Raw genomic sequence first — 13069 nt, forward strand, 5'->3', positions numbered from 1 at the left:
CCACTACGGGGCAATCAGTTCCGGACTTTATACTCTACGCACTTCTTTTCTTTCTCCTGTCCCCTTTCTTCCACAACCCCATATCTCAACCCCACGTCATGTCCCCTTCGATCTCCATTCTCAAACAACCACATCCCCCCGCCCTCGAACCATTTCGGGCTGCCGTTCCCCCGGTGCTGACCCGGTTGTTGCATCATCCCGAATACTTTCCCATCCGCACCTGGTCACGCATTTTCAAATCCGAGTCAGGTGAGGATGGCTATTTTGCCAGGACACTGGCCTCCCCATTGACGATTCCCCATGTCTGCACCCTCCGTCGCCAACCGGAACTGCTCGCACCCCTCCCTGATATTGCTCCTGTCTGGCCCGCTCCCAACTCGGTGTCTCAAATTGAGAACCCAGATCTCTACTTAGTCTTGCAGCTAGCGACGCCAGGGATCTCCGGTCATCCCTCCACCGCTCATGGCGGTCTCTTGGCGACCTGCATCGATGAGGCCATGTCCTATGCCGTCGCATTGCACGCCCCGGAGACAGGCGCCGCCGGGGCTCTCTCCGCCCACCACCCGCGCGGCATGCTGTACACTGCCCAGCTGGACATTCGTTATCGCGCACCCGTCGCCGTCCCGGGCTATGCGCTTGTCCAGGCCAAGGTATTGGCGCGGGTAGGTCGCAAGTTCTGGGTGCATGCTCAAATCCTACAGCCAGGCGAGGCGGACGAGGACCCGCTCCGCGTTACAACCGATGCAATTGCCTTTTGGCTTCAAACGAAAGCAGCCTTGTGAATCGCGTGGCGTCTCAGGTGCGATTCTAAAGAATTCAAGGCCTCGCACAGCAAAGACCCTGCTGATCGAATGCGAGTCCTTGCATTTTTCTTGCACATATTAATGCTACTAGATAGATTTATGTATATCTCTTCATTTGTCTACATACCTTTACTGAAGATAGAGATTCTTTATTTATTGACATACACACTCGAGACCAGCCCATGACATTGGCCTCCGAAGACTTCTACAACTTCGGCCGACGTCCTAGATTGCGGCTCGCACTCACCACCAAGCCCACCTGCGTCGCCACGGCCACCACCTGCCCTGCTGCATCCATCACTGTGACCCCCAAGTCCGTCCGACCACCCCGCACTGACACGGTTTGCACTCGACTGTATAACCAGGCCTCCCCCGTAGCTGGCAACCGCTTCTTGAAATCAATATTCAAGGCCACCGTCGGATACCAATGCCGACCACCAGCCTCGCCGCCGCCTTCTGCCGTCGCAGCCCTCTGATCCAGCCCAGACAACGCGAGCGGGAATGTATCAGTCAGGTACACCAACGCTTCGTTTGACCAGCGCGCCGTCTGATCACCCTCCGGTCGAAATCGAGCCCACTGATCCACAGCCGCCATGGTTGTGGGCTGTCGGGGACTGTACAAGTCAACATGCTGCGTCGCGCGCCGGAATTCAGGAAACGGGAGTTGGATCCGCTCCCACTCGCCATCGCGCCCTGACCCCCCCAACGCCACCAGATCGACACCTCCATCTGGCCGTGATCCCCGTGCCGGCATCGGCAGGGGCGCCCAGCCCGTTGGGGCCGTCAACCCAACCTCCGCGTGAGCGGGACTGACTGTGATATACCCCGCTATCTTGAGCTCTTGCTCTTCCTGGACGGCACCCTCCGAACCGACCCCTCTGCCCGACTGCTTAGGCTGTGTCAGGGTCACGTGCAGCGTACTCGTCCGCGACCCGATCTTGACATCCTGTACGTTCAGCAGGGCAGGTCCCACCGCCGTCCGGCGCAGAAAGGTCAGTTGCATGGCAATCGGCGTGGCGGGACCACGATACTGCAGCGGATGTGTATGAGCAAAGTGTGTCAGCGCCAGGCGGTAGAGGATGGCACTCGTGTAGCCTCCATGTGGCACTGTTTATGGTTCCTTGTCAGTGTATCCGAGGTAATATGGGACGAGAGCGAAAAAGTGGCGCCGCTGCCTATCGATAACCTCCAAACAATAATAGGCATGATCTCTTACCAGCTCCGATGCACCAATCCTGCCGGAGATAGGCCGAGTATTGATGCGAGTTAATGGGGTTTACTTGGATTGCGGCCTCAAAGGCGGTTCCATGCGGAGGTGCTACCACCATGTCGTTCGTTGGAATTCGAACGCGCTCAAATTCTTTCCCCTTCGTATGGTACTCAAGCCAGCGGCAAAATCCACAGACCGGTAATATTGATTTACAAAACAAGCCGTATGTTCTGCACCTAGGACTTTATGAATTGAGGAAGAAATAGGGAATAGGGAATAGGGAATAGGGAGTAGGGACAAAAAATAGACGAACTCTTGAGACGGGGATGGGAAGTTACTCACAGATGTCGCAGTAGCCGTGAACCTCGGCTGTTGAACCGTAATGAGAAGCGGAGAAAACACCCTTCCCTGGGTCGGCGAGTTGTAGTGTACTATACTGTATCATACTGTATCATATTATACATTAATATACACACTAATCAAAAACTTTCAATATAAGTATGCTACATACATAAGTTTTGATACACTCAAATCAATGTAAGTCTTCCTACTTGACTATGGCTTCCATTGACTATTCTAAAAACAAGGTCGGTCTACAGTAAACGCAGGACTTCAACTCAAGGAACAATGCAACCCGGTCCTCTCTGTCCTCGGCATCAGCCCATTCTCGTCACCGACCGCTTTTCTGGTCCCTGTATTCGGTTTGTCTACGAAACCCGCATATCTGTCCTTGCCATGATATTGTTAGGCATGGTACAGTACGTCCGCGAATAGAAGAACCCTCCGGTTGGCCAACCACCTTTTTCCATGTATCCGTGTGCTCATGCCTATGCAAATGTGAAATGATATGTCCTGTAATCGTGTCGTCGTGTGCTTATCGATGTATACGTCATCGCGTCTGTGTATGGGTATGTGCGGGCCCGCATTGGGATATGCATGGAGTCATTTATGACCTGTGCTCAGCCAATCGTTCCAAGCACGACAAGACTCCTATTGAATGAATATATTAGCCACTTGTCACAATCACGTAAAAGCATGCAGAGCTAAAAGCCTTACCAGTTACACCTTGGGTTAGGGTAGCCCTGGCTTCAGTGCTCCGAGAGCCCAGTGTAACCGTCACGGCGTGGGTGACCGCTTGTGCGCTCTCCAACTTATTAGCCCATCGAAATACAGGCTCGTCGTCGCGACTGTCTCCAATTGCCAACAAGAAATCCGGACGGGCCACGCTCGGATCTTCTTGACTCTGCTTGAGACCCGACCGCCACACCAGTTCTGTCGCCGACGCTTTGTTCGTACCCATCGGCTCGACCACAAGAGCTCCTTCCACAGGAATGGCATGGACGCCCTGGTTGGCGCAGGCATCGTTGATGTGCCCGGCGCACTCTGACGCCAGTCGTGCAGCCGCCACCTGATCTTCCGCGGATCCGTAATGGAAGACGAGTGAGCAGTGTCGCTGTTCGATCCAGCTGCCCTCAGCACGCTCCTGGTAGTAATCCAGAATCTGTAGCACCGCTGTCTTCCAGGCATCCGTCTGAGTCTTGTCCGTCAGCTTGAGCCAGGTTTCCGAATTTGGCTCTCGCACGAAACAACCATTCTCTGCGATCAAGCCCAGGCCAGTGACCAGGCGAAACAGGCGCTCCATCTCTTCGGGCATACGGGCACTCATCACGTACACCACATTGCGGGGATCCTCCGTCAGCTCTGCTAGCGTAGTGATGGCTCGCTGAGGCGTAGTCACGATTATGCTCTTGGGCGACCCCCAAGATGCAAGGGTGCCTTCATAATCCACAATTATCAATCGACGATTCGACTTTTGATACATCTCCTCCAACTTGTTCAACTGTAAGCGTGGCACTGCCATTATTTCACGCGACGATTGCTCGTTCCAGACACGGTTCAAGGTCTCACTGAACGACTTGACCCAGTTGGCCGTTGAGTTCTGCAGCACTGCCTGGTGCATTTGCGTCCAGACCTCCTTCCGCTCTGTTTCACTCCGCGACAGCGCCGTGTGGATCGCCTCCGCGCATTGCCGGTAATCCCAAGGATTGACCAGGAGCGCATGGTTACCAAAGACAGACGCGCTACCAGTGAACTCACTCAAGATGAGCGATCCGTATTTCTTGTTGTTGCCCCATTTACCGTCCTGGCAGTAGACGAACTCATGACTAGTCAAGTTCATACCTTCACGTAAGCTTGTGATGATCAATGCGTCAGCGAGGGAAATCAGCGCCAAATACTGAGGGAAGGCCAGGTCCTGTTTCAAGAAGACCAGTGGCTGGTGGGCCAGCGTGGAATGCGTTGAGTTAATCCGCATCGCAATGTCAGAGATGGTGGCCTCGAGCTCGGGCTGCTCGGTCGTGCTTGTCGCTACTTGAATCAAAACAACCTGAGTCATCGTTAGGAACCATTATCACATGCTAAGGGACAAGCTAAGGAACAAGAAAGAGATCGACTGATAACCATACCTGATCACGCCATTCGGGATATGTGTTGAGGAAAAGCTCATAACTCAACAACTTTTGTCGGATGCCTCGGACCTGATCGATCTTGTCACGCGAAACTATGAGACGCTTGCCCTCGTAGCGCTCTGCGATGGTCTTGATCCACCTCTCCACATCGGCTGCCTTGCGCCGCTGATCCCACGAAGTTGGGTCAATGCCAATGGAGAACTTGCCAACATTGACGAACCGATCTTCGAGTTGAAGCCCTTCATTAGTGGCCTCTACGCAGAGGATGCGACTACATGTCTGAAGAAAATGACGGCAGTATTCGTCCGTCTGAAATCCGATAAGGTTCGCACCGAGAATGCCCTCTAGGAGCTCCTTGCGAGGGGCCAGACAACGGAACACCTCGGAAGACGGGAAGGCAATATGCAGGAAGAAGCCAATCTGTGCGTCAGGCAGCAGCTTCCGCAGCATGGCCGGAACAAGAAGCAGATGGTAATCCTGGATCCATATGGAATCGCCACGCTTCCATTTCTGGGCGATTTTCTCGGCAAATGCCTGGTTCGTTTTGACATAGTAGATCCAAGAGTGATCTTCATATGCCTTGCTCTTGGGATTATCAGGAATTTGGTAATGGAATACTGGCCACAGGATTGTTTTGCAGAAGTGTGTGTAGTGACCGTCAAAGTCGCCGTCGCTGACATACACCGTCGTGGACCCGTAGTCTTCCTCGAGCTTCCGAGCAATGGAATCCTTGGTTGATTGGGGCAGTGCGTCAGTAGGCATGCCCAACGTGCCCACCCAGACCTTGTCCTCCAACTGGCCAGCATCCGTGGCGGATCGCACAGCATTGCGCAGTCCTCCATTGCCTTGCTCCGCAGTCTGAATGGTCCATTCAGCGTCGGAGAACGAGCTCTTCCGGCTCTGAGACCCATGGTGATCGGTGGCAGACGAGGTCGGCGGCTGCGGGGTTGTGCGTGTTTTCTCCTTGGCAGGTTCCGTCCCTGGCGCTATGGGTTCTTGGTGCTTAAGAATAGATGGCGATGCCGGGAAAGCTGCGCGTGGTCGAGGCTGGTTCAAAGAAAGGGTTGAGCCCCATGCAGGCGAATGAGCTTCGCTTTCAGTCAAGAGGTTTGCCTCCCGATCGGTACTTGGGAACGGGTAGCCGGAATGCTCCAGTTCAGCCTTGGCGATGTCTGCCGCAAAAAATTGTTCGTGTTCTGATGCAGGCCCGGCAGGGGTGATTCCAGGCTTGACATCACCATTGTTTCTCTCAAACAAGCTCACAGCCGCATTCGGAGTGGCAGCAATGCTTTGCACGGGGTTGGTGGGCGGTGGGCTGGTCGTTGTGTTGGCTTCATGATTCTGCGGGTCATTCACATGGAAGTCTACCGTATAAGGAAGAAACCTGGAGTTTCATTTTGTTAATCAGAACCTACACTTGAAGTTGGTGTCTAATTAGGAGGAAGGTCAAGTTGACCACATACAATGAAGCAATATAGATAGTCATGGTGACAAAGAGGGGGAAAAGTCCCCGGTGCGGCCTGGTGGGGATGAAGCGGGGGAGAGGTAAGGAGAAGAGAGCTAAAGGGTGATTAAGTGCTAGCAAGAGATGGAGGCTCGGTGATTGGAATGGAGGCCCGAAGCAGATAGCTTACCAAAGCAAGGTCTGGGATAAGAAGAGAGAAGGAAATGTAGGAGAAGGTGTGAAAGAAAGGAAAGAAACTTAAGAGGGGAAATAAAGGAGGAAGAAGAAGGGGAGGAGGAGAAAGCGGAAGGGAAGCCAGGTTTGAGTTTCAAGTTCTCATGGCTACGTCATGTGAAGTAACTAGTTATTAGGTAGAATTAGAAGAGAATAAAAAAAGAGTTCATGTCACATTTATGTAATAACTTTATAGTAGCTCTTTCTTATCAAAAGAGTGGGTCAAAAGTTCTAGACAACTTTGGAAAGAGCTGGCAGTGTCACGGGTGTAGTTGTACGGAGTATGGTACTGCGCACTGCATCGACTGTAAAATAGTAAGTATCTTACAGTACCTAATATGATAACTTGACCCAAGGTTTCTTTTCACACAAATGATAGGCAAACAATCGATTTCATTCCAGACTGAATCTTTGTATAGGTGCCCAACTTTTCATGGGTTACGCCATAGCTTACAGTAGTCATGGTGGTCCTTTGACTGTTCTTGGTTGACCTGAACTATATGCACTGTACAGTATTAATATATAGACACATATACACATACATACGACGTACAGTATGCTAAGTTATATCTGTACCATGCCCGGTACTGGTAAGAGACGTTTCTAGTCACGTGATAAAATAATCACTGGTCCCTGCACCGGCCTTAGGCGCCAACCTTCTTTAGTTCTGCTGCGTGCTCGTCTTTTTCCTGTTCTATACTCCATACCTCGGACTTTCCTTATCATACCACTCACCCGGCCATGCCCTTGCGGATCACTTCTGCCCCTGTCGCTGGAATCAAAAAGAACAGAAAGTCCAACTCTGTCAGGCCCCGCGTCTCTCCATTTGCCGCACATCCTCGCCGCAAAGCCACGGCCCCGTCGACAGATGCTCCCAATCCCCACTTCACAGATGATTGTGATCAAGGCTTCTTACCTGACTTGGGCCTGTCGCGGTACATCTCAGAGACTGCTCCCGCGACCGATGTGATGCAGGCGATTCACCACATTCGAACCACTATGTTCGAGGATCTTCCTCAGCGGGCAGGGATGAGTAGCGCCCGCATTGCTGAAGTGCTGAATCTCCGCCGGTCGATCCCCCCGCTTGCCTCTGTGGCCCACGTACATATGCTACTCGATGCGCCGACCAAAGTCGAAAAGGAAATCATGGAGTCGGTTTCTACGGGCCGCGTACGACGCTTGATCGTGCCAGGAAGAGGCAATGATGCTGCAGGCCTGGGCGACTGTCTGGTTCTCGCTGACGAGTGGGATCAGCTGGTGCAAGACAGCCTTACGTTGGAGGAATCGTTAAAAGGTACTGGCACTAGCTACTGCCGCTTGGGCAAATGATGAAGCAAACTTCGCTGACTGTGTCAACTGTCTTTCTTTAGAGAAATTCCGACGAGTCCTAAGTCGCATCGGAAATAACACTGCCGTTCCCGGTGGCGCCTTCACGGTACCCGAAGTTATCGCCTTGATTCGCGCCGGGTTCCTTGTTTCCTCTTCGTCCTTAGCCCAGGGTACCTCGGGTGTCACATCACTTCCTGCACTGCCGGCCAGCTCAGCTGTAGCCGCTGCTGCGAGCCGAAAGAGTCAGCATGATGCGGCGAGCGACAACGCCGTGACTGAGCATAACACGTTCTTTCAAAACGCCACCCTCTTTCTTTCCTTACCGAATACGGGACCATATCTTCGTCTACTGGGCGCCAGTCGATCCCACCTTCTTTCGCTCTTGAATCGGTCGGGTGCGCGGGAGGTGCCATTGTACCTTCTTCGGGACCGATGGGACGGAGCCGTCGAGAATGGTCAGAGCTTTAGCATTGCTAAGAGAATAAGGGGAGAGTTTGCGGGTATTCTGCCCGGTCGCACGAAAAAATGGAAGCAATTGTACGGGATGAGCTTCCGTTGGGCCCTTGAGGAAGCCCTTGGAGCCGGGCTTATTGAGCTTTTTGATACGGGCAGTGTTGGCCCGGGAGTGCGCCGTCTCTAATGGAGGGCCGATGGCATTGACATATTTGATACCCTTTGATGTTTATATAGTGTACTACGACTAGACGAGATGCCGCCTTAGCATGCAGCCATGATAATATAATAAAACCGTGCGAATATGCATGTATATGTCTATATATATGTATATGTATGTATCTCTTCCCCCCTCCTTGTATATATGGTTGGTATGTAACAAGACGGCGACCGACATATAATAAGGGAAGGTCGTTCCCCATCGCGCAACTTTCCATAGCTATTCTTACCTACCTAACTGTTTTTGGTTCTTGTTTCCTCCCTTATCATCATCATCCCAGAATTACATTCTCTCCCCTCACTTCCCTATCGCTCATCGAAGTTCCCCTTTTCATCATGTCACCACCATCATATATCCGTCTCCAGCCATTCTCCTTTTCCATCTTACCTGACCATCCATCTCTCACTCGGATGCCAACTCGACCACCCCTGCGCGACTTCCTCCACGACATTCTAACTCAAGCCCAGTCCTTCGTGTCTGCCATTCCGACAGCTTTCCATCCGACCCGCAAACCACGCCGTTCACACCCAGCTGCAGCCCCTGTCCTCCTCTCTACATACTCGCGTCCCGAAGCCTGCTCCGGCACGAGCACCAAGAAGTCGAAGCAGCAGCAGCAGCGGCGGCGGCGCGGCTCTGAGTTTTGGATCTGTCGCACAAGCGTTCACGAGAACGCGGCCCGCGATGGCACCGCATCCTCGGCGGAATTTCGTGCCGGGCTGAGGGAGAATCATTCCGCACATGAAATGGAGTACACGCCTAGCGTAACCGCCGTCGAGACATTGCTGCAGTGGCCATCCCAGTCAGTGATCGAAGGTGGGTGGCAGCGGGTGGATATCCATGGTGAGTTAAGTCGTCTCCCCTGTCGTTGCAATCTTCCTGGGGTGCAAACGACGCCTCTCACAGCGATCGCCTCGCCTGGATTTGCTTGCTGAATTCGCGACTAGTGAATGTGATTACTCACACCTTCCATCCGAGGCTTCTCATTGCCCCGCGCACCTTCATCGTTCTTGTCGTGTCCGCGGACCGACCGAGCGATCAAAGCGGCTTTGTGACCGTGCAAATTCCATTGTCTTTGACTGTGGAGCCGGTCGAGACCCTGCCAGACCTTCTCTCTGCTGTCACGGCCGCCCAGCCCCCAAATGCGATACTTGCTGCGTACATGAGCGTCGAACAGGTGTTGTTCACTCCTCCCGAGACGGACTTCGACGTTGTTACCTGGACAATGGCCACCACCTCTGATGCTGGTGGTGCCATTCCGAGCTGGGTGCAACGAAGCTGGACTCTGGGCGGAGCCCCGAAGGCTGTCGTGGCGGATGTGGGCTTGTTCATGAGATGGGTGGCTAGCAAGAGGTCATAAAAGGATAAATATGAGCATGCGCAGACCATATTCAGACGGCAGAAGGTTGGGCTGAAGAACTGAACAGGCCTGACGGCACTGATTTACATTGATCTGATCCTATATTTCTACCTTTCAAGCCTCATGGTTGATGATCTGGTGCTAGCAAAAAAAGAGAGCCACCGAAACAATCACGACGACCGCTTGAAGAGCCTGACTAACTACTCCCAACCCGTGGATAGATAGGTTGTGGATGTACAAGTACCATGGTCAAAAGAACTAGCGCCCAAGAAATAGAAGTAATAAAGGGGGGCAATTTCCCGCAGCCAGTAGGGTGTAACATGGATGAGGCATCAGGTGTCGCTTGAGATAAACTCGAGTTGAGTGAACAGTGGATCCATTCAAGGCCAAATACCGGGATGGCCTGACTATTAGCCGACCACTAGGTGGACACGAGCACGGGATGAAGCATTTGGCTAACAAATTACTAAGGATACAGTGACGAGGAAAAGCCCGGGGTTGCCGGGGATGCTGATGGCAAGCTGAAAGGCAAATTGGAGGGGAAAAAGATGGGACCCACCTGACAGCGGGTCTATACACGGCAAGGGGATACTGTTCATTAACGGCGTCCAGATTTTGGGTTCGGGGAAGATGAAGAGAGGAATAAGAAGAGTATGGGATGAGCATAAGAGGATTGGCAGTCGGGTTGGAGATCAAGGTATCTGACTTCCGACACAATCGCCGGGTATTCTGAGGGATATGGGCAGCGTTGAATTCGTGGTCCACAAAGGAGAGGAGCGGTTTTGAGGGGAGGTCTAGGCACTAGACAAAACAGACATGGCCAGAGAGCAAGAGATGTATAGTAGGCAGCGGGCCGAGGGAATGCAATCTGAAAGAATGAAAGAAATCGTTCAGCGTGGCCCAGCAGTGATACTACCGGACTCTGGCTGAGATGGCGGTACGCTGGAAGTTGCTAATGCATTGACATTGGCCGACGCCAATTGTACCCTTAGTGAAGCAACTTCTGCCTTGAGACCGTTCAACTCCTCATGGACAGAGCGAATATATGCCCAGAGCTTCTCTTCTCTGTCACGACTCTGATCGAGGTAAATGGCTTCATGGGAGCCGGGCAGCTGACTGCCATTGTTCAAAGCGGCTTCCGGTCCTGGTTTAGAGGCTAATGGCCCGCTATGATTGCTTGAATGACTGTGGGAAGGGGTATGTTTGGTGCCAGTCGAGACAGCCGGGGGGGCAGATCCCTGCGAATGAAGCGCAAACCGGGATTCGGAGGAGCTTAAGCCAGGAGGCGGGGGCAGCTGGGGGGCAGACGATTGAGGGGGGGGAAGGCCTAGCCCTGGAGCCGCTGAGGGGCCAGCCCTGCTGTACGGTTGTTGCCCTTGTTGCTGAAAAGATTGAGAAAGACCAGGCGAATGAGCGCGGTGCAGCTGGGCATTATTCTCCGGGTTGTGACCGAGTTGGTGAGACGATAAAGCATTGGGAGAAAGTGGCTTTGGGCTTTCAGTTATATTGGTGGGGAATACAGACGAGCCCGACGGCTGACCGGAGGATGGAAACGCGATGTTGGCCGACTGCGAGATCGGGGAGGTCGACGCGCTTGAGCCGCCGTGGCTAGGTGGCGGGAAAAGACCCCCGGGAGATGGTCTGCCGGATGCAATGGGGGGATAAGTGCTCGGCTGGCGTGACGGGTAACTCGGTGCAGTATTAGCTCGAGAAATCGATTCTGTTGGTATATCGTGCTTCTTGATACTAGGCATATTGAGCCGCCGTTCTTCTTCCTCATCCATACGCTCCGGTTCAGCATATACAAGCCCGTCCATGGTGTCATCCGCCGCCCCGGTAGCTGCAGCGTCGCCGTATTCATCCTCGGGAGCGTAGCTTCCCATGCTGGCACGACGACCGGCGCAGCCCCCTTGGCCTTTGTTGTGGCGAGCTAAAGCGTCCCCGCGAGCAAACCTGCGCCCACATTTGGGACAGATGTGTGGCCGTTCACCGGTGTGTAATTTGGTATGTCTCTTGAGATCATGAAGTCGGCGAAAGCGTGATTGACAAGTCTGACAAACATAAGGCTTTTCCTGACTATGGGTGAGAAGGTGACTCTTAAGATTATGATGCCTTGTGAATTCTGTCGAGCAGTAAGGGCAACGGTGCTTCTTTGCCGATGGTGACCGCTGGCCTTTGTGAAAGCCGGAATTGGGTAGGCTCAGGCCACGGCGAGGATCGCTTAGGCTGGCTGTGGGCATTGGGTATGAAAATGCCTTATTTCCTGGTTCTTGGGAGAGTCCCTCTCGATGACGAGGATGTTCTCCATCATGAGAGGCCGAGTCCTCGATTGGACCAGGACTGGCTACTGTCGTGGTATTCATCAGGGTCGGGTTATTCTCGGCTGTGCCGAAGGCATCAGACGTATTTCCCGGGGCTGGATTCGAATCTACCTGCATTTGATCTGAGGACAAAGGTATGCAATCTGGCGCCGAGCTATCCTGCTGCTTTTCGCTGGCGCCGAGTGCCTCCCTCGCGACTTGCGAACTGTGCTGCTCTGATCCCTTCTCCTGTTCGAGTGGTCGGTCCATCGAACCGGCAGCTGAGCTAGCGGTCGTCATTGGCGGTAATAATTCTGTTGAGCGTGAGACGTTCAATCCGGCGCTGGCAATAGACGTCAGGCTGGAATCAGGTCTCGGTTGTTTGAAGAAAGCGATCGACTCCGATGAGGTCGATAGGATCGGAGCGGACGAGCCGGGCAGTGGGGCAGAGATAGAGACAGGTTCGTTGTTCGATTGCATCAACGCAGCCATGGATGATAATTGATTCCCGCCAGCCTAAGGGGTTTGGCGAGAGTATGAGTTGCTAACTCAACAAAATTTGTTGTCAGTGTGTTCAGGAACAGAACATGAGGAGATTCGATGACAAGACAAGCGACTGGAACTAATGAGGGATACAAAGCGTGATGAAGCATAACACGATGTGCGAAGAGGGCAGGTACTCGACAGAAGAGAGAAGACCAAGAAATGCATGATGTCCTGCTGGAGAAGGGAGAGGAGGCGCTGTCGCGTGGGGCGCTCACCTAGGTCGAACCGAGTGTGGCGCAAGCTGACGGACGTCCTATTCAGCCTTCGCGCAATGTTCTGCCGGACAGTCGAGTCGTACACATCCAACAGCCGAGACAAGAGTCAGGTGTTGCTCCTTGTTATTGGAAGATAGAAAATGAAGAAGAATCAGATAATAAGGTTGAAGAGACTCCTTTGCATGGAAAGGGCCCAAAAGCAGCGAGCGACCTTTACAATCAGAGGATGAAGATGTCTGACTTTAGCGTCCGGATCTGAGTAAGAAGCGGGTCGGGATGTTGTTAGCCCATCTGGCGAAAGCCCGTCTGAAGGCCTCGGGGGAAATAGTACGGCTGCAGGGAGAAAGCTAAAACCCGCACTTGTCAAAACAAGAATGTCGACGAATAGTCACAGTCATGCAAGATATATGTCCAAAAAGAGATGTGGTTCAGGCACAAGGTGACGCCTGCCCAGTAGCTTAGAAAGAGCGGACCGAACAAGGAAGGTAAG

General features: G+C 53.0%; 6 protein-coding genes across 6 annotated transcripts; 3 read left to right on the forward strand and 3 right to left on the reverse strand.

Annotated features, from left to right (window-relative positions):
- Positions 1-1059, forward strand: BO82DRAFT_354616 (PaaI family thioesterase). Its single transcript, XM_025635247.1, has one exon. It carries the CDS (start codon positions 99-101, stop codon positions 780-782), a length of 684 nt encoding a protein of 227 aa, XP_025491584.1. The 5' UTR covers positions 1-98; the 3' UTR covers positions 783-1059.
- BO82DRAFT_284287 (thioesterase family protein) lies at positions 1009-2131 on the reverse strand (the record flags this gene model as incomplete). The annotated part of the gene is made up of 2 exons (XM_025631453.1): positions 1009-1910; positions 2020-2131. 2 exons carry the CDS (start codon positions 2129-2131, stop codon positions 1009-1011), a joined length of 1014 nt encoding a protein of 337 aa, XP_025491585.1.
- Positions 2132-2875: 744 nt separating this feature from the next.
- Positions 2876-6042, reverse strand: BO82DRAFT_354619 (putative alpha,alpha-trehalose phosphate synthase subunit TPS3). The gene is made up of 3 exons (XM_025635248.1): positions 5945-6042; positions 4479-5865; positions 2876-4399 (listed from the first exon to the last, which is right to left on the reverse strand). The coding sequence occupies exons 1-3, from the start codon at positions 5965-5967 to the stop codon at positions 3020-3022; spliced, it is 2790 nt and encodes a 929-aa protein (XP_025491586.1). The 5' UTR covers positions 5968-6042; the 3' UTR covers positions 2876-3019.
- Positions 6043-6850: 808 nt separating this feature from the next.
- On the forward strand, positions 6851-8242 carry BO82DRAFT_354620 (Stk19 family serine/threonine-protein kinase). The gene is made up of 2 exons (XM_025635249.1): positions 6851-7453; positions 7530-8242. The coding sequence occupies exons 1-2, from the start codon at positions 6901-6903 to the stop codon at positions 8126-8128; spliced, it is 1152 nt and encodes a 383-aa protein (XP_025491587.1). The 5' UTR covers positions 6851-6900; the 3' UTR covers positions 8129-8242.
- Positions 8243-8440: 198 nt separating this feature from the next.
- Positions 8441-9724, forward strand: BO82DRAFT_354622 (SRPBCC family protein). Its single transcript, XM_025635250.1, has 2 exons — positions 8441-9001; positions 9106-9724. Exons 1-2 carry the CDS (start codon positions 8497-8499, stop codon positions 9516-9518), a joined length of 918 nt encoding a protein of 305 aa, XP_025491588.1. The 5' UTR covers positions 8441-8496; the 3' UTR covers positions 9519-9724.
- Positions 9725-10296: 572 nt separating this feature from the next.
- On the reverse strand, positions 10297-12419 carry BO82DRAFT_82528 (C2H2 zinc finger protein). Its single transcript, XM_025641591.1, has one exon. The coding sequence runs from the start codon at positions 12308-12310 to the stop codon at positions 10409-10411; it is 1902 nt and encodes a 633-aa protein (XP_025491589.1). The 5' UTR covers positions 12311-12419; the 3' UTR covers positions 10297-10408.
- Between the last annotated feature and the right edge of the window lie 650 nt (positions 12420-13069).

This window comes from Aspergillus uvarum (assembly GCF_003184745.1).
Source record: "Aspergillus uvarum CBS 121591 unplaced genomic scaffold BO82scaffold_29, whole genome shotgun sequence".
NCBI lineage: Eukaryota > Fungi > Ascomycota > Eurotiomycetes > Eurotiales > Aspergillaceae > Aspergillus > Aspergillus uvarum.

Coding starts and splice junctions, on each gene's coding strand:
- BO82DRAFT_354619 (XM_025635248.1), bottom strand. CDS start 5,967: ATGACTATCTATATTGCTTCATT. Junction 5,866..5,944: donor ACTATCTATATTGCTTCATT/GTATGTGGTCAA, acceptor ATGAAACTCCAG/GTTTCTTCCTTATACGGTAG. Junction 4,400..4,478: donor ATCCCGAATGGCGTGATCAG/GTATGGTTATCA, acceptor ACGATGACTCAG/GTTGTTTTGATTCAAGTAGC.
- BO82DRAFT_354620 (XM_025635249.1), top strand. CDS start 6,901: ATGCCCTTGCGGATCACTTCTGCCCCTGTCGCTGGAATCAAAAAGAAC. Junction 7,454..7,529: donor GTTGGAGGAATCGTTAAAAG/GTACTGGCACTA, acceptor GTCTTTCTTTAG/AGAAATTCCGACGAGTCCTA.
- BO82DRAFT_354616 (XM_025635247.1), top strand. CDS start 99: ATGTCCCCTTCGATCTCCATTCTCAAACAACCACATCCCCCCGCCCTC.
- BO82DRAFT_82528 (XM_025641591.1), bottom strand. CDS start 12,310: ATGGCTGCGTTGATGCAATCGAACAACGAACCTGTCTCTATCTCTGCC.
- BO82DRAFT_354622 (XM_025635250.1), top strand. CDS start 8,497: ATGTCACCACCATCATATATCCGTCTCCAGCCATTCTCCTTTTCCATC. Junction 9,002..9,105: donor GCAGCGGGTGGATATCCATG/GTGAGTTAAGTC, acceptor ATTCGCGACTAG/TGAATGTGATTACTCACACC.